The following is a 20,341-nucleotide window of genomic DNA, read 5'->3' as shown; positions in this document are numbered from 1 at the left end:
AAAGTTATAATTTTTTTCATTTATTTTTCCGATTGTTCCTATGGGAGCTATATGCTATAGTCGTCCGATTTTGATGAAATTTAAACCGTAAATCGGAAATATTTAACCATTACTATATGTCGAAGAACTAAACAAAATATTAAAAAACAGCAAAGTTATAATTTTTTTTCAATTATTTTTCCGATTGTTCCTATGGGAGCTATATGCTATATTCGTCCGATCCGACTCGTTCCGACTTATATACTACCTGCAATAGAAAGACAACTTTTGGGAAAGTTTCATGCAGATAGCTTTAAAACTGAGAGACTAGTTTGCATATAAACGGACGGACAGACGGACAGACGGACGGACAGACGGACAGACGGACATGGCTAGATCGACTCGCCTAGTGATGCTGATCAAGAATATATATACTTTATAGGGTCGGAGATGTCTCCTTCACTGCGTTGCAAACTTCTGACTGAAATTATAATACCCTCTGCAAGGGTATAAAAACCAAGAAAGAACTCTATAGTCGAGTTCCCCAACTATTAGATAACCGTTACTCAGTTAACAAATTACAAACTAAATATTTCCCCACAAGACAATCGGGGTCTATGTTAGGTGGTGCCGTCTGTCCAGCTTAGTGCGTCCAGCAGATAATAGCTCGATTTTGAAAATTTGTGTATACTGATAGATATGACCGAAACCCACACAATCCAACCCAACCCCATACCAATATCATGTTTTAGAGTGACCTGACAGAGGTGTTTACTGTTTTGCGATTTGTGGGCGTCACAGTGGGCTTGGCTTTGCGCTGCTTAGAAAACGTTTCAGAACCTGCATTTCAAATCCCAAATCTTTAGCTTTTATAGTTTTCGAGATCTCGACGTTCATACCCTTTGAGTAACGGGTATAAAAACAAGAAAGGAAGAAAACTTTCTTAAAGGGTACCCTTACTATGTATATTCTGATTTGTATGCCTTTAAAGCAATGAAGCTATGATGATTTTCCGATGAACTTTAAAATAAAACTTTTTTCTCTTTTTATTTAGGAGCGGTTGTCATAGTCCAAAAAAACATATAATTGGGTATTACTTTAAAACCTTCTTTCTTAATTAACATTTTAGTTGATCGGCTTTAATGTAAGATTATAAGTGAAAAATTTCAGTTTTACACCATCAGATAAGCTTATATCAACATCTTTTAAGCTCACTTATGTGAGCAAAGTAGCCTTTAATTAGTATACATAAATGACTATTTAAAAGCAGAGTTTGAATTTCATTGTGTTAGCCCTAATAAGCGAGTTTTGCTCCAGGCCATTTTAAAATACCTACTTATTCCGCTCGAAAAAAATTTATTAGAAATATTAGAAATCAAAGCGTAAACTTTGTACGAATTTGCTGTTTGTTTTTAATGACATCAGATTGACAACGCAAAACGTAAACAATGGCATGAGCTATAACAACACTATTAACAACAAAAATACAAGAAAATCAACCCTGATTCCGGCCCCATCGCCTTCCACACCGGCTTTGCTTCCCTGAAAGCGTTGCCAATGTCAACCGGCACGAACACCCCAACAAGCCTTACCCCCTGGATACTTCATCCCATTGTCTTCGGCATTTTCAATGCCGGCGCTCACAAAATGTTCCGGCTACGTTTACGGTGTGGACTACGCTAATAAACAAAGTTTGTTAATATTTCTCAGCAATCGGACGCGTTATTTCGTTTCGCAGCTCGCGTGTGCAAATAAAGTATCTTGAAATCTTGTAAGATGTGGAAAACTCTTTTAAAGGTCTTCCATTATTAACGCGTTTGGAAAACAATTTCTTGTCTATGGACAAATGGTTCGGAGAGAAACGTCTCTGGCTGTTTGGTAACCATCTTCCACTTCTGCCCAGAAGGTAAGTAAATTTAGCTCACTTTACGCTGTTGACGAAAAGTTTTATTCAAACATTTTTGCCTGTTTTGGCCTTTCTTGAACTTGAAGATTGGCGCGAAGATAATGTTTTGGCCCTGGTATTGTTTTGACTTAACCTCAAGCCTTGTGACTGACCTTAGAGTGTATAAATTCTGAGTTGTTTTAGTTTTAGTGACCCGTAATTGAAGTTTATTTGCTTTTTAAATTTTTGGTTATGGTTGTTTACAGTATTTCTATATATTTTTTTTTTTTTTTATTGTCGCCGGAATTGTACAGGGCCATCTGAACATAACCGGTCGTTTAGAGGATGGGTTATATATAAAGTATTTCTATAAAACGATTTTTTTAATAAGCTTGCATCACTCTTTCATTAAATAAATAGGGAACTCGACAATAATATGACTTTCAAGCATGAAATTTCAAATTTAGGTCCTATGCTCTTATTTAGCTGAGGAGTCTAAGGTAGCGGTCAGACGAAACTAGCAAGTCCTTATAAAGCTATCGTTTAAAAAATGACTTTGTTACATTCTTGCCATTTAATCGCCACTTTAATAGCTAGAGTTCTTAATTAAACTGCTCCTGTAGTTTTAAAAGAAAGCGGTAACAGAAATACCCAAAATAAATTTAGTTAAATTAAGTTAAATTATTTGCTATGAAGGGGATATAAAATCTAAATTATTACTAAAAGGTAAAGCGGAGTCGTGGCGTTACTTGTTTCTTGGAGCTTGTTTCAGAGCGAAGCATATCTTATTAGCAGTGTCCTGTGACTTATGTTACCGTATATGTATACTAACTTTTCGTTTATAGCTAATCTTGTTTGTGATTTCGCGGGTCAAAAATAAAACATTTGATTTGATTTAATATATTTCCGATTGTTCCTATGTTAGCTATATGCTATAGTCGTCTATAGCCATATAAATTCAACTTTTGGAAAAGTTTGATGTGAATAGTTTTAAAACTGAGATACTAGTTTCCGTAAAAACGGATGGACAGACGGACATGGACGGATAATAGATATAATAATAATAAAATATAATATAATATAATAATATAATACCCTCTGCAAAAGTATAACAATGTTTTGAGTGTACTTAACAAACAAAAGTATCAACAAGCCACAGGACCAAACGAAAACAAAAACTCAAATCAAATTGAAATTCAATCAAACGGAATATGTGTGCTCAGAAAAAAAGTTAAAAAAAGGAGAAAAGCAATCAAGTAAAAAGACATCAAATTGCATTGAAATGCGTTCGTTGCTTGGGTTTTGCCCCTTCTTTAGACTGCTCCACCAGGGTGCACCCCCACCATCGAATGTCTAACAGGCCAGACAAGCATCTCGAAAAGAGTATTGCATACTTATGGGCAGCGTCTGTGGCGGCGGATGATTTAGTGGTTTTTAATGCTTTTGCTCCATGTCAGTTCGGCTTATGTCAACGCCATTTGGCGCTTATGCTCGACGGAAGCATTCAAACTGGGGGAACACTATATTAAACAAAACAGAACCATTTTTATTTAATCAATTTAAAGGTTTTAGGAAATCTTTTTAAGCGATCTGGTTACCAAGAAAATTTAATTTCATTTGGCAAATTTTAGTTGTACTAAAATAGCAGAAACTGTATGGTATTTAGCCAAGATTTTATACACGGCAAGAAATTTTAAAAAATGTCTGGTTTCCGAAAATATAATTTAGAGATTGAATTCTAATCAGTTCAATTGTGTTTTGAGGAGGTACTTTATTTATTTAAAATAAAAAAGGGAGGGCTCCGACTGCGTTTCGAAAAGCGGGTACTTTCTCATATTTTTTATATCAGCGATGTGACAGCGTTGTAGATTTTTAGTTTTCTGGTTGAAATAAAAAAATAATAGAAATGACAATTTTTTCTGCACTTAAAAGCCAGTTTCTAAATATGTAGGAAAGTTTTTGACTCAAATTAACAACACGTAGAGCACTGACATGCCTACTTTATTTTCAGTTCCTTTTTTAGTCACTCACGCCTATAGCAAACTTATTGCTAATCACATGTTTGGGTTGGATAATAAAAAAACAAGAAAGGAAGCAAACTTCGGCAAGCCGACGTTTATATACCCTTGCAGCTATTTCAAAAAATAAATACTCTTTAAAACCTTAAAATTATAATTTACTTGCGTGTATGTTTAAAATCATTGAAGCTATGATGATTTGCAGCTTAATTATTCGATAGTTCCTATGGCAGCTATACGATTGTTCCTATGGAAGCTATATGCTATAGTCGTCCGATTTTGATGAAATTTAAACCGTAATTCCGAAATATTTAACCATTACTATATCTCGAAGAACTAAAAAAAAAAAATAAAAAACACCAAAGTTATAAGGGGAGCAAATACTTTTTATTATCAATTTCGTAGGGAACTGCTGAAATCGTATTTTGAGTGATATTCTTAAGCAAAATATTATATCTTACAAAATAACCATTATTTTGGATAAATATTGTTTTCGCTTTAAAAAAATAAAACTTTCTGATAAATATAATAAAACTCAAAAATGTTTATTATATCTGCGCAATATCGGAAAACCCATATGGGAAAATAATATAATTCAATTGAGTATGCAACTTTTATTTTATTCTCGATGCCTGTTAATTAAAAATTAAGTATGTAAGACTTCGAAAGTTTTGTTTTACTCACAAGTGATTCAGTGTGTATCTGCTGATTTGGAAAATAAAAGGATCAAAGCATCGGGATTACAGCGCAGGGAAAACCGACTTTTAAAATTGACCACACGCATCCAAATTTAAGAGAAGGCTTTTGATCCACATTTCATGTTCCCCAACTAGAGGAACTTTTGCTGGGCGCTTTCATGGCTTTTGACAGTCGGTCTCATTCCCACAGTGCATCTCAACCCAGCAAGAGCCCTGCTTGCCTGACTTAATTGAATCCCCCTCTGTCCCTCCTTGAACCACTGATTTCGTGTGCCTCAGTTTGGCATGTGGCGAATTCTGCTTCAACCGGGCCTAGAATCTTTTTGCCCTCGTCGCAACTCTCACCTTTCGCAGTATGCGCCTGACTCATTTGCATGTTCCTTTGGCTTTCCCCTGCCGCTCGAATTTTGACCCAAAAAAATCTCAAACAAAATGAAAAAGTACTGTCGACATGGGGCACGTCAGAAACCGGTCGGTTTTTTGCACCTGTCTGAGAAGGAATGTCACTTCATGTATAAAGTATTCATGATGTCCGTTGCATTTGAAATCGTGTATCGATAAAATAAATAGACGGGAAGTCTCTGAAGCGAACCTTAGTCATCCTGGGACCCTGCAGCCGTGCGAACGCCTTGCGACGTGCAATGTTTCAGAGCTACTCGTACTACCTGCCGCAGTCCTTCCAGAACTCTTTCCTCTACCGCCTCATACAGAAGATCCAGGTGTGCAATGAGCCGGATTTAGTTGAGGCCAGGGAGTGCAGGTGGGTCGATTAGCTTTGTTCGTGGGCCTAATTAGCTTGGCCAACTTTTTGCGGAATGAAAGTGAAATATTGTGCAAAACCAAGGAGAGAGGATAAACTTTTTCCCAATGACATTTAAGTCGACTGGCTGGTGTTGCAACGGCCTTGGCCTTTGATCGCACACGCATATGCCTTTTCCGCCCTCCTACCACTGCAATGGTAGTATCCTGGCTCCCCGTAAGTATGCAATGCTTTTTGCACAGACCCCGCATAAAGTTTCGGTGCGTGTATGAGCACTTGGCATTAATAGCTTGTTATTTATTGCATTTCACGCTTGTTTTCCCAAAAGGCCACGTCAACACAACCCATCCCTTCAGCCCGCTATATATTTATGCCAAAAGGTTCACGGACTTTGCAAGGCAACGGTGTTGGTGGGTTGCTAAAAAACTTTTCGTGCCTGCTTCTATTTTTGCAAACATTCACACTTTATAAAAAACTCTCTCATTAAAAAGTTTTTTTACGTTGCTCCGGTTGGAAAATATTTTTCAACAAACAGTTTGAGACAATACGGTGAACATTTATCACAGTATTTTTGAAGTTTCATAATGTATTATATATATTTAAAATAAATACTGGCTCAATAGCCATAAAATTGCATTTCTAGAAAGTAAAATATATTTTCTAACTGATTTTATACGTTATGGGCCAGTGTTTCTAATCAAGCAACCAATCTAAATCCAAAGAGATTTCTAGTATTTAATTACTTTTAGCTTTAAATCAATAAAGTTTAACTTTCTCCATTCAACACACATTAATTCCATTGTCCTCAAATAATCAAAACCTAACCCTTTTTAAATTCTATATTTGAGTTAGGCTTCCCACAATATTACCGAGGTCAATATCAGAAGGGGACGTACACAATAGTCTCGCCCATTGAAATTGTACCGCTTGCACTGCCTTTGAATGAATGGAAAGCATTGAACCCAATATCAAATGCAAACATCATGGCAACGACATCAAGAATTAATTAATATAGTGTGCAAACAACTACACGGAACATTTAGAAGAAAAAAATATAATTGAAAGCTTGAAACAAAAGCAAAAAGCAAAGTGCGAAAGTTAAAGTTACGCGGAAAACAAAGGCTGTCAAATGTATAAATAGAGAAGAAGCCTGGTGGTAGAAGCAATTTGGGGTCGACGGAACTTCTTTATAAAAATGCAAATTCATTTGAAGAAAGGGAAGGGAATCCGTGGCTAGGTACTTCGTTCGTTCAAGAGGTCAAACGTCTGAGAAAGCAAAAAAAACATGGCAGGGAAACAGTGTGGTATGGAAAAGTTTTTCTGACCAACTGTTTTCTTTGGTATAAGCCCTAATTGTTGTTCATATCGTATGCGAGATAATCGTCCCTTATTTAATGTCGATGCTCTCCTTCGTGTAAGTCCAATGCATTTCAATGCATTTTTAATGAAACACGCGAGACCTTAGCAAACAAAAACATGGGAATCAAAGTCGCTATCGACCAACTTGGCGTATGGGCAAGGTCCGTTGATGCAATAGAGCGCCTACCAACTCCGTGTCGCTCCAAACTCAATTCTAACCAAAAGCAACTCAGTCGTTTGCCGGCTCTTTTCGTCTTCACATCGTGTCGTTCTGCCAAAAAGCTCGTTTTCCCTTTTTTTGGCTAGAGTAAATAAATATAGACATAAGTGCTCTGTGGAAAATTCGGTGATATAATGAAAATGTTTGAGATTTCCAAGTTGTTTTCATTGCGAAGGTAGGAAAATAAAGAGATTTTTAAACAATATAACTAAGAGTGAAAAATTTACCAACAGAGCTCAGAACTGACCACAAAATATTAATGTTAAACTGTTCAATGTTTTTTCACAAATATTTTGTGTGATTAAACTATGCCTTGATAAAAAGAATTATAGTATTTGTGAATGTACCAGAATCAAACGATAAATAAACAGAAACCGGTGTAATTGTGACAAAAGGCGAAAGTTAAAAAGTTTGAACAGCTTAGAGCAAACACAACAAGGTTAATAATAAGTGTCCCTTGAGCTATTAAGCTGCCTTCCCAGAAACATTAACGTAACCCAACCAAGTTGAGCTACCCTTTACAATGTTATAATTGCACAGCCGTTCAAACGTTAATATGTAATAAGGACCCCAAATTAAATCCACCCCGTCACAACTCACTCATTGCACTGCTGCACCAGTTTCCCCAAATAGAGTTCCCCAAGAATCTATGCCAAAGAACCCAGTTCTTAAGGCACTCCTGTCCCTGGACAGAGGACTCCGCCGGGTAACCTCAAAAAGTGTATGAAAAAAGCAAAGAAATCCAAGGAAGCACACCTTGAATGTCTTCCGGTCGTCGCTAACAAAAACAACAAAGGGGAGAAACTTCTTGAACAACTTTGGAGCAACTGCGCATGGATTGGGTTTTGTTGTGGTTTTTTGCTTTGTTAACTTTGGTCGCATTGCTATGACATTGGCTAGTGGTGTGGAGTCGACCTGAGACCTGGGACCCGGGACCAGGGAGCAGACCAGCAATTCCCCTATTCAGTGGTTGGTTGTCAGTCAAAACAAACGTCCGTTCAAGCGGTCTACCATTCAAATACCTTATTGATCGACGGGCTTGGAAGAATATTTGGCGCATGGTGTGTATCGTAGACTTACCCCGATCTCTTGAAATCTAAATCCAATTCATCCACAATTCAATAAAACACTTTAGTGGCAAATACGTCAGATTTTAGCCAGATGGGTGCCTAGGTAAGTCATCTGCTTCCTACGTTTTCAGTGTCCTGTGTTTTCGTTATATTTGTTTGTGCCACCCACCTCCCGATTTTTACCACCCTCCACCCACAAGCATATAAATATTTAATTGCATGTTATGTTTATGACCTACACTCACGTTAGAAAAAATGCAGCAAGGCACCTGAGAAAGTTCAGTTACCCCGGCTTTGTTTTTGGCATAGAGCTGTCTACTTTTATAGTTATTGTGCGTTATACAAATTTCAAAGAAACATTCTCTGGGAACGCGTCACAAAAAAAATCGATTTCGTTTATACACTCATGGATATTTCAAATTTTAATAATATTGAATAAGGACCACTAATTTTTTCGCCAATATTGACTACAATTGTTTATAACTTTAGAGTTCCAGATCGATCCAATCCAATTTGAGTGTATGCTTCGAGTCTGGTTTCACTATTGCGTTTTGTTTGCTCTTTGTATGAACGATTTAAAGAAACTTTTTAAGAAATCCGGGCAAAAACAAACACTTTTCCTAGGAAATATGAGGCACTTTTCCTCCGTCAAAAGCTTAGACTTACTATGCTCATGAAATGTGAGTTGTTCTAATTAAAGTTGCATACAAGCCCGGAACTTTTCCTGCTTCAGAAGAGATATCGAAGCTAATGCGAAAGGGAAATCTTTAATGGTATACCAACATATTCTGAGTAAACACTGTACATTCTGCAAATGAATGCACTTTGCTTAGAAAAGCTCTTTATTCAACGATTCCAAAATAATTATGAGTGGTTGTCACAGAAATCACTTTCGACTAGATTTTAACATAAAACCAAACAAAATTTGATTGAACTCCAAACCGATTTTATTAATTTATAGACCTGATTCCACTTACGAAATACAGGAAATTTTATTTAAGATGTATACAAATTTCGGTGAAACCTAAGAAACTTAAAGTCTTTAAATCACTCTACTCCGAAAATATATGTTTTTCTTTCTACTTTCCTTGTTCTTTCAAAAATTTTTTTAAATTTCACGTTAAGGTTCAAGCTTTAGATAATGTAGTGTTTACTTTTCTTAATAAAAATCCTCACAGCCTCTGTTACCATCGGTTAATATTTAATCGAGTCTGACACCAAGTTGTATAATCTTGAATCTATAAATTTACTTTATTGATTTGGTTAAAAATCTTTGTTCCTATGGGAGATATATGATATAGTCGTCTGATCCGGCTATGTTTTTCGAGGAATTTGAAGATCGGAGAAATGGTGTAAAATTAGAGTTTTCTACTTAGACGGCATATTCCAAACACATTGTCAACGGTTCGTGCCGTGACTATTTTTAATAATTCCGTGGTGTATTAAGTATGATTTAGAGCAATAACAAATTAGGTTATTACAGTTATATAGGCTACATAATAAAAAATGTGGTTAAAGAGAGGATTTTCGAATTCATAGCTACACTGCGGACCTTTTTTTTAGAAGCACCCAATAGGCATGAAAGGCAACGGAAAGAAACTATCCCAAAACATAAGCAAATCAAGTTTGTTAAAGCAAAACAACAAATCGATTTAGTGCTCATCGACTGTTAGAGTTAATTAGGTAGGGTTCCGTATCTATTGGCGATTTAATGTTCATAATATCGATTTATTTAACGCCCCCACCAGTATTATTATCAAATTCAGACTAAACTTTCGTAATTGTGTTGAGCTTTTGTAACCCGTAAAATGGTTGGTTGTATTACTAAAACGCTTGCACTTTAAAAACTATTTTTTTACGAATTATTTTTACCAAATTTAGCCTTCCTAATAAATTTACTCATTCATAACGTTTTCTCATTTGATTTTTGTTTCATTCCATCGAAATCCACTAACCAAAAACGCAAATCATACCAATTCTGGACATCTTAAAAACAAAACTAATCCAATATAAAGACTTGTAAATAAACAAATTCTAAAACAGCCCACAAATTAAATACCACAACGAAAATCCCTCCACATTGGTAAACACTCGAATGCAAGTCTGCCCCTGTGGTCCCATATGTGTTCGTGTCTGAGCTTTCAAACAGAAAAATTTATAAACATTTTATGTGCTAAATGCAAAGCAATGCGACGTGCAAACATCAAACGTGGCCAATGTTTGAGCTTAAGGTAAAACCTTTCTAACTCAAACCAATTTTTCAGCACAATCAAGCTGGGCATTCCGGAATAACCCTCTTTCTTGTTAACTTCCTTACAGACCTCAAGGTAGCAGCAAAATGGATCGCTATGAGAAGCTCAGTCGGTTGGGCGAAGGTTCCTATGGCGTGGTTTACAAATGCCGGGATCGGGAAACTGGTGCTTTGGTGGCGGTGAAGAGGTTTGTGGAGTCAGAAGACGATCCGGCCATACGAAAAATTGCACTTAGAGAAATTAGGTTACTTAAGGTAAGTGTCAACCATCAACTCACACAATTTGGGCGTCAAATTAAAATTTAGCTTACTTCTTAGTTTATATTGTATTTTAACAAGAAAATAAAAATTTAAAAAAACAACGAGGAAATTTTCGATCTTTCTTATTGCATGAACATGACATCGCCTTCCGATTTTTATTAATCTTTAGCCGTAATTCCAAAGTAGTGAGCCATCAGTATATCTCGGACTGTATTCGTATAAATTAAGACGCAATCCAATTAAAACCGTAATTCTAAAATATTAAACCATTTCTATATCTCGAAGAATTTAAAACAAAAACAAGAAATCAAGCAAACTTCGGCAATCCGAAGTTCATATACCCTTGCAGCTATTTCAAAAACTAAATACTCTTGAAAACGTTAAAATTATGATTTACTTGCGTGAATGTTTAAAAACATTGAAGCTATAATGATTTGCAGCTTAATTGTTCGATAGTTCCTATGGCGGCTATACGATTGTTCCTATGGGAGCTATATGCTATAGTCGTCCGATTTTGATGAAATTTAAACCGTAATTCTGAAATATTTAAACATTATTATATCTCTAAGAACTAAAAAAAAAATTTAAAAAACACCAAAGTTATAATTTTTATACCCTTGCAGAGGGTATTATAATTTCAGTCAGAAGTTTGCAACGCAGTGAAGGAGACATCTCCGACCCTATAAAGTATATATATTCTTGATCAGCATCACTAGGCGAGTCGATCTAGCCATGTCCGTCTGTCCGTCCGTCTGTCCGTCTGTCCGTCCGTTTATATGCAAACTAGTCTCTCAGTTTTAAAGCTATCTGCATGAAACTTTCCCAAAAGTTGTCTTTCTATTGCAGGTAGTATATAAGTCGGAACGAGCCAGATCGGACGACTATAGCATATAGCTCCCATAGGAACAATCGGAAAAATAAATGAAAAAAAATTATAGCTTTGCTGTTTTTTAATTTTTTGTTTAGTTCTTTGACATATAGCAATGGTTAAATATTTCAGAATTATGGTTTAAATTTCATCAAAATCGGACGACTATAGCATATAGCTCCCATAGGAACAATCCGAAAAATAAATGAAAATAAAATTATAGCTTTGCTGTTTTTTAATTTTTTGTTTAGTTCTTCGGCATATAGCAATGGTTAAATATTTCAGAATTACGGTTTAAATTTCATCAAAATCGGACGACTATAGCATATAGCTCCCATAGGAACAATCGGAAAAATAATTGAAAAAAAATTATAACTTTTCTATTTTTTAATTTTTTGTTTAGTTCTTCGACATTTAGTAATGGTTAAATATTTTCGATTTACGGTTTAAATTTCATCAAAGTCGGACGACTATATCATATAGCTCCCATAGGAACAATCGGAGAAATAAATGAAAAAAAATTATAACTTTTCTGTTTTTTAATTTTATGTTTAGTTCTTCGACATTTAGTAATGGTTAAATATTTCCAATTTACGGTTTAAGTTTCATCAAAGTCGGACGACTATATCATATAGCTCCCATAGGAACAATAAAAATATATAAAATAACTATCAAATAATTGAGCTGCAAATCATCATAGCTTCAATGTTTTTAAACTTATACGCAAGTAAATTATAATTTTAATGTTTTCAAAAATGTTTAATTCTTGCAATAGCTGCAAGGGTATATAAACTTCGGCTTGCCGAAGTTTGCTTTCTTTCTTGTTTAATTTTATGTTTAGTTCTTCGACATTTAGTAATGGTTAAATATTTCCAATTTACGGTTTAAGTTTCATCAAAGTCGGACGACTATATCATATAGCTCCCATAGGAACAATAAAAATATATAAAATAACTATCAAATAATTGAGCTGCAAATCATCATAGCTTCAATGTTTTTAAACTTATACGCAAGTAAATTATAATTTTAATGTTTTCAAAAATGTTTAATTCTTGCAATAGCTGCAAGGGTATATAAACTTCGGCTTGCCGAAGTTTGCTTTCTTTCTTGTTTTTTATTTATTTTTATGATTGTTCCTATGGGAGCTATATGCTATAGTCGTCCGATTTTGATGAAATTTAAACCGTAATTCTGAAATATTAAACCATTACTATAAGTTGAAAAACTAACAAAAACAATAAAAAACACCAAAGTTATAATTTTTTTAAATTTATTTTTCCGATTGTTCCAATGGGAGCTATATGCTATAGTCGTCCGATCCGGCTCGTTCCGACTTATATACTACCTGCAATAGAATGACAACTTTTGGGAAAGTTTCATGCAGATAGCTTTAAAACTGAGAGACTAGTTTGCGTAGAAACGGACGGACAGACGGACATGACTAGATCGACTCGCGTAGTGATGCTGATCAAGAATACATATACTTTATAGGGTCGGAGATGTTTCCTTCACTGCGTTGCAAACTTCTGACTGAAATTATAATACCCTCAGCAAGGGTATAATTAAACAAGAAAGGAAGCAAACTTTAGCAAGCTGAAGTTCATATACCCTTGCAGCTATTACACAAATACATTCTTGAAAACATTAAAAATATCATTTACTTGCGTTTATGTTGAAAATCATTGAAGCTTTGATGATTTGCAGCTCAATTATTTTATAGTTCCTGTGGCAGCATTATGATATCGTTTTCCGATTTTAATAAAATTAAAAACGTTATTTTGAACTTAACAAGAAAGAAAGCAAACTTTGGCAAGCCGAAGTTCATATACCCTTGCAGCTATTGCAAGAATTAAACATTTTTGAAAACATTAAAATTATGATTTACTTTCGTATATGTTTAACAACATTGAAGCTATGATGATTTGCAGCTCAATTATTTGATAGTTATTTTATATATTTTTATTATTTCTAAGGGAGCTATATGATATAGACGTCCGATTTTGATAAAATTTAAACCATAATTCTGAAAGATTTAACCATTGCTATATGTCGAAGAACTAAACAAAAAATTAAAAAACAGAAAAGTTATAATTTTTTTTCATTTATTTTTCCGATTGTTCCTATGGGAGCTATATGATATAGTCGTCCGACGTTGATGAAATTCAAACCGTAAATCGGAAATATGTAACCATTACTAAATGTCGAAGAACTAAACAAAAAATTAAAAAACAGCAAAGTTATAATTTTTTTTCATTTATTTTTCCGATTGTTCCTATGGGAGCTATATGCTATAGTCGTCCGATCCGGCTCGTTCCGACTTATATACTACCTGCAATAGAAAGACAACTTTTGGGAAAGTTTCATGCAGATAGCTTTAAAACTGAGAGACTAGTTTGCATATAAACGGACGGACAGACGGACAGACGGACAGACGGACAGACGGACGGACAGACGGACGGACAGACGGACATGGCTAGATCGACTCGCCTAGTGATGCTGATCAAGAATATATATACTTTATAGGGTCGGAGATGTCTCCTTCACTGCGTTGCAAACTTCTGACTGAAATTATAATACCCTCTGCAAGGGTATAAAAATTATTAAAAAGTCATAAAGATCTAAAAAAAAAAACAAAATAAAAAAGTTTAAAAAAAATGTATTTAATATTTTTATTGTTTTCATGGAAGCTTAATGTTATAGTATTCCGATTTGGATGAAATTTAAACGGTGATTCTGAAATATTTAATTAATTACTAATTATTTTTCCGATTGTTCCTATGGGAGCTATATGCTATAGTCGTCCGATCAGGCTCGTTCCGACTTATGTACTACCTGCAATAGAAAGACAACTTTAGGGAAAGTTTCATGCAGATAGCTTTAAAACTGAGAGACTATTTTGCGTACAAACGGACGGACAGACGGACATGGCTAGATCGACTCTCCTAGTGATGCTGACCAAGAATATATATACTTTATAGAGTCGGAAATGTCTACTTCACTGCGTTGCAAACTTCTGACTGAAATTATAATACCCTCAGCAAGGGTATATAAATAGTCTCGTGTTTGATTGTTTGGCGGATAAATATTTAGTTTAAGTTGGTTAGTTGAGTAACGGAAGTCTAATAGTCGGGGAATAATTTTTATTAGTCCAATCTCACAGAGCCCATCCCAGCGCAATGGATTTTTTTATTGTTCCCACATATCATCCATCTACCATCATCTACCATTCAAAAGAAGCCGTCAGCAGGGACAGTGGCTTGAGCAGTGTTATTCAAAGTGATTTATTTCATCTCTGTCAAACTTTTTTAAAACTACTTTCCCTGAGTTTATTTTATTAAATGGAATAATAGTAAAAAGCGTTTCCGAACGTTTAAAAATTCATTGTTAATTCATGACTTATGAAAGTCATAATAAATTGTTGGAATGATGTCCAGCAGGGAGCTATATACTATAGTCGTCCGATCTGGTTTTTTCTGACGTTCGTGAAAGTTAGATAGCTATAAAACTGAAAGACTAACTTGCGTAGAAACGGACAGACGGACGGACAGACGAACATGGCTATGTTTATAATTTTTATGGTCGAAATCGCATTGAAGCGTTGCAATCGTCTGACTGAAATTAGAACACCCTCTGCAGTGGTATAAAATCGAACGTTTTTCCCATTTTTCTTGTTGTAAAATGAACTACAATGGTGAAAATGACATCAACATGATGCTGTTACAAGGACGTGGAAAAAACCTAAGTTTTAGCGGAGTGCAACGTCCTTCATGTATAAACATGGTTTTAATGCTGTATTTCGTCTGAGATTGCGAATGCGATTCGAATTGCAGCAGAGTTCAATACAAATCGGCTTATGTGGTGTCCGTGAAATTACTATTCAAGATATAATCCAATACTTTCATCATATGGATAACAAAATAACGATCATACAAATAATAATGTAATTATACCCGTTGTTCGTAGAGTAAAAGGGTATGTTGTTTTCGTTGAAAAGTATATAACAGGTGGAAGTAGCTTTTCCATATAAAGACCATATAAAGTATATATATTCTTGATCAGGATCAATAGCCGAGTTGATCTAGTCATGTCCGCCTGTCTGTCCGTCTGTATGGACATCGAGCTCTCGGAAACAATTAAAAAGAACTATAGTTCCTAAGCAGAGCAAGTTTAGTTTAGCCAAAAACTTCACTTGAAAGAGAAAAATATTGAATACTACGGTGCTTAACGAAATTTTCATCCCGCATTTGCAGAATCTCAAGCACCCGAATCTGGTCTCCCTGCTGGAAGTGTTTAGACGCAAGCGGCGCCTCCACCTGGTCTTCGAGTTCTGCGAGCTGACCGTGCTCCACGAGCTGGAGCGCCATCCGCAGGGCTGCCCGGAGCACCTGACCAAACAGATCTGCTACCAGACGCTGCTGGGCGTGGCCTACTGCCACAAGCAGGGCTGCCTGCACCGGGACATCAAGCCGGAGAACATCCTGCTGACGGCGCAGGGCCAGGTGAAGCTGTGCGACTTCGGCTTTGCCCGGATGCTCAGTCCGGGCGAGAACTACACGGACTACGTGGCCACCCGCTGGTACCGGGCACCGGAGCTCCTGGTGGGCGACACCCAGTACGGCACCCCCGTGGATGTGTGGGCCATCGGCTGCCTGTTCGCCGAGCTGGTGCGCGGTGAGGCCCTGTGGCCGGGCCGGAGTGACGTCGACCAGCTGTACCTGATCCGCAAGACCCTGGGCGATTTGCTGCCGCGCCACATCCAGATCTTCGGCCAGAACGAGTACTTCAAGGGCATCACGCTGCCGGTGCCGCCCACGCTCGAGCCGCTGGAGGACAAGATGCCGGCCAAGTCGCTGCAGAACCCGCTGACCATCGACTTCCTCAGAAAGTGCCTGGACAAGGATCCGGCCAAGCGCTGGTCCTGCGAGAAGCTCATCAAGCACTCCTACTTCGACGACTACATCGCCAAGCAGCGCGAGCAGGAGCACGTCAACAGCCTGGAGGCGGCCAATCTCCGACAGCAGCAGCTCGCCTCCCAGCAGTTCATGCTGGCCACGGCGGCCCAGCAGCTGCAGACGGGTCCGGCCCAGGCGGCGGCCATCGCGGCGGCCCGGGATAAATCTAAGGTTTGTGACTGTATTTCCGTAGATGTAACAACCACAACCATCTCACTACGGACTGAACGACGAAACCATCTTTAAAAGCTGTGTCTCTAAATGATCTCCCCGATCCAACAAAGCGATATTTCTCGAAGTTCAGTCTTACAAACGAGTCTTAATGCTTTTCAAACATCCTGCTATGTACATCTATTGGACTAAAATAGCGCTAAATGCGAAGCAATATCATTTTATCGAGTAACACAGCACTAGAATTAGACATATTGATGAGCTTGGTGTCCTTCTGGGCCAAAAACATTAGTTTTCTGACCATATTACATCCATGGCAAATAAAGATCGACAGTAATTGGACTTATAAAAAGGTGGTGTAAGGAATTTGATGACCGCTATTTCTTGAAACTTTATTTATTTCTTTAGTTCGTCCACTCCTGAAGTACTGCTCACCCAATTTAGTATACATATAGACCGGATAAAGTCTGTGCAAAAGAATTTCTTATAAACTCTTCTTGGATGCAAACCAAAACTTACCAATAATTAATTTGCATATTTTTCCAACCGTGGAACGAAGCTTGGTATTAAGTTTACTCGTAAACTTAATCACGGGGAAGTGGAAGGGTCGCCTACATTTCTCTGTGCCTAATAGAATTACTATGAACTATATTCCTCTTATTTTTAACCTTATTTTAATCTCCCTCCTCTAAAGTCTCCGCTCCGCTCTGGAGCGGCCTATATAAGTTACGTTTTTGTTAGTTCCAATTGTAAATATACACCCGCATCCTCAAGTTCTTTTATTTTCGCATTCCTACGTGGGAATCGGTTTCATTATTCTACTCCAACCTTAGGAAGCCTCATCCTCACCCCATTAATAGGCAGGAACCCCTAAGAGCACTTTGCAATGACTATTGTAAACTCTATCACATAATTTCTACTAACGACTCTCTTTATAATTTGAAAACTTAGTACAAAATTAATATTTAGTATTTTGTTTCGTTTATATTTTTAATTAGTCTATCAGTTCCTTTATTGTCCCTTTTCTGTCTCCTCTCGCGATCTGTATTTAAAAAAAATGTGCTTTGTGTTTTTCAGTGTCAACTACTTGAACAGATTGTTCTTGTAATTTAGTGTTTTAAATGGCACGTTAAAAAATGGATAGCGAATTCCTATCTTTGAATAGAGAATCAAAAAGACCTACAACTAGTTTTACATATATATTTATTCTACGTTGTCGGTAATCAATTCTTGTTCAAATTAATGTATTTTAAATTGTTGCAGCTATTGCAAAAATTAAACATCTAAATTTTGTGTTATTTAAGTATCCAATAAAAACCATTGAAGCTATGATGATTTCACTTCAACTGTTCGACCGTTCCGATGGTAACTATCTGATATCGTTTTCCGATTTTAATAAAATTAAAAGCGTAATTCTGAATTATTAAACCATTCCTATGTCCAAAAAAATCTAAAATTTGAGAAGTTACAATTTTTGTTATTAATATTCCGATTGCTTCCATGGGAGCTATAGTCGTCCGATTTTAATGACATTTAAACCGTAATTCCAAATTTATAATTTTGTTATTCGGCACGCTACAAAAAAAAAATATGTCTGTGTAGATATAAAGCTTTGTTGGAGCGCAACGAATAATAAAATTTTAAAATGTGTATTTATTAGGTTGAATTTAAGCATTCAATTTTTTGTTAAAAAATGTAATATCAGAAATTTTGTGAGTCAAAGCGATCGTCACGTTTTTTTTACCTCGTTAAGAGGTGTTTTTACTTGATTTAAATAACAAGAAGAAACGCCTTAGTCGAGTGCCCGACTATAAAACACCTCCTACTCAGCAAACTGAATTAAAAAAACATGCCCTTGAAAATAATTGTGTTTTACATTTATGCTAATAACTTAAAAAATATTGTAACGATTTGGAGCTTTTTGTATGAGTCGATAAATATTGACCGATTAAAAATATTAAGCTTTATACCATGTCTCAGAGTGACAAAACAGACTTTCGACTTATTTGGCGTTAAAGCATATTAATAAAATTAAAACATATTAATCTCAAAGAACAATTATAAAAAACAACATTATAAATAGCACAGATTAGTGGTCCTATCCGGCCCGTTCCGACTTATATAAATATACGAATAAACTATTTGCAATAGAAAGACAACTTTTGGATAAGTTACAGATAGCTTTGGTGCTGAAGGACTAGTTTGCGTAGAATCGGACAGACAGACATGGCTTGATGACTTTCCTATGCTGATTGATAGTATATTTATACTATATATGGTCGAAAACGTGTCCTTCCCGCTGCAAGGCTGTAAAAATGAATTAGAACATAACCATATAATAAAATAATAATACTAATTAATAACATAAACTATTTCTATTAAGGTTAATGTATTTTTATATAATAAATAATTAATATCAACTCTTTTTTTACAGACTTCAAACACATCATTACCGCTGCTGCCTAGCACGCAGCATCATCACCACCCGCATCAAGATTACGTGAAGCTGCAGCCCTTGAACAAGAACGCAAACCTCCTTCATCGCACCGAACATCATCTGCCAACGATTTGAGCAGAACTTGCAGTTAACAAATGTCCTTACGTTGCTAAACATTTTTCGCAAAAGTTGGCACAGAATTTATATTATTTACTGCTGGGAATAAATGTGTAAAAATAATCCATAAATAAATCATTTGGTGCAACGTCATTCAATGCTTGGGTTTCATCCTACCAAATCAAGCTGAATTAGTAACTGAATTCAACATTGAATCTTCAGCTGTCATTAAATTAAATATGCAAAATATGTTCTCTTTCCATAAATTTTCAGTTAGGTTATTCGCAAATCACTCTAGTCTAATCTCTAATTCACTTTCCAGTTGCTGCCTGGAGCAAATCCCTTTCAGCATTGCATATACACGCACATTGAATAGGTACTCTTCTAGTCAAAGTGTCACATTCCAGCTCGAGCTCTGAACTGTCCCACCTACTTGTTGAGCCTGCCCAGGCTAGCACTTTACACTTACCCTCACAGGAGCGGATTCACATTTGCAAAACACCGATTTTTTTAAGTAACGCGTCTTATTTTACTTTAATATATTTAATTTTTTTTTAACACTTGCTACTTAGTCATTAGCTTGTACGACTTATGACTTGGAAAATTGTGTGACAAATGACAAAATCTCCTAGAAATCGAATTTTATTTTTACTGGGTGGACTCTCAGCCACTGGGCAACTATCTGATTATACATAAATTATACATAAACATTATACAATGATGTTATTATTGGAGTTCCAAAGAACAAATGTGACGGAGGGCAAACGCAACAATTAAGTCGGGTGAGCATCGATTACATTTGAGCTATTAGGTAGACTCTCTTATTCAGAAAATGACACTGAACATTTTTTTATTTCACATTTTTTTAGGAATGTCTTTAACGTTTTTCCCGATTTCATGTCTATTTTATTTTTATCTCCCGTTCTGCTTAACCGAATTTTTAGCTTGTTTTACTAAAATTAGAACGTTCTTTAACTTTTCGGTACATGTTTTAACGATAAATTTCCTAATATACATAGATGCCATAGCTCGACAAAGTTTCAAAAAAGATGCTGAAACTGAAGTTCTTCCATCAATTAATTCTTAAAAAAAACTTACCAAAAAACCAAATATGGGTAAAAGATATTTTCGACTGTAGACCCCTAAATTTTTAGAATAGGTTCAAGCAATGGATTTTTAATGAATATTCTAAACTTTGGATTGAATTGCGTTTTCACAAACGCAAAAAACCTTGGGTCATGTTTTCTAAATTTTGTATGAAAAGCACAATTTTTAAAAAAAATATTCCTTACATT

At 36.0% G+C, this 20,341-nt stretch overlaps 1 protein-coding gene across 5 annotated transcripts; it reads left to right on the top strand.

The window, feature by feature from the left end:
* Positions 1-1,692: 1,692 nt before the first annotated feature.
* Positions 1,693-19,176, top strand: LOC108137775 (cyclin-dependent kinase-like 1). Of its 5 annotated transcripts, XM_041708777.1 has the most exons (5): positions 8,055-8,092; positions 10,005-10,220; positions 10,309-10,495; positions 15,620-16,492; positions 18,927-19,176. In XM_041708777.1, exons 2-5 carry the CDS (start codon positions 10,111-10,113, stop codon positions 19,062-19,064), a joined length of 1,308 nt encoding a protein of 435 aa, XP_041564711.1. In that variant the 5' UTR covers positions 8,055-8,092; positions 10,005-10,110; the 3' UTR covers positions 19,065-19,176. The 5 variants fall into 5 exon arrangements, with proteins under 5 accessions (XP_017115168.1, XP_041564712.1, XP_017115169.1 ...); XM_017259679.2 differs by lacking the exons at positions 8,055-8,092; positions 10,005-10,220 and adding an exon at positions 1,693-1,885; XM_041708778.1 differs by lacking the exons at positions 8,055-8,092; positions 10,005-10,220 and adding an exon at positions 6,950-7,094.
* The last annotated feature ends 1,165 nt before the right edge of the window (positions 19,177-20,341 follow it).

This window comes from Drosophila elegans, unplaced genomic scaffold (assembly GCF_018152505.1).
Source record: "Drosophila elegans isolate 14027-0461.03 unplaced genomic scaffold, ASM1815250v1 contig_397, whole genome shotgun sequence".
Classification (NCBI taxonomy): Eukaryota; Metazoa; Arthropoda; class Insecta; order Diptera; family Drosophilidae; genus Drosophila; species Drosophila elegans.
The sequence above is the reverse complement of the archived record's forward strand: the minus strand, read 5'-3'. Positions and strand labels throughout refer to the sequence as shown.

Bases quoted from the DNA above. Each gene is read 5' to 3' on its own strand.
- LOC108137775 (XM_041708777.1), top strand. From the start codon at position 10,111: ATGTGTTCGTGTCTGAGCTTTCAAACAGAAAAATTTATAAACATTTTA. The intron at 10,221-10,308 runs GTAAAACCTTTC...ACTTCCTTACAG, and splicing joins GGCCAATGTTTGAGCTTAAG to ACCTCAAGGTAGCAGCAAAA. The intron at 16,493-18,926 runs GTTTGTGACTGT...CTTTTTTTACAG, and splicing joins CGGCCCGGGATAAATCTAAG to ACTTCAAACACATCATTACC.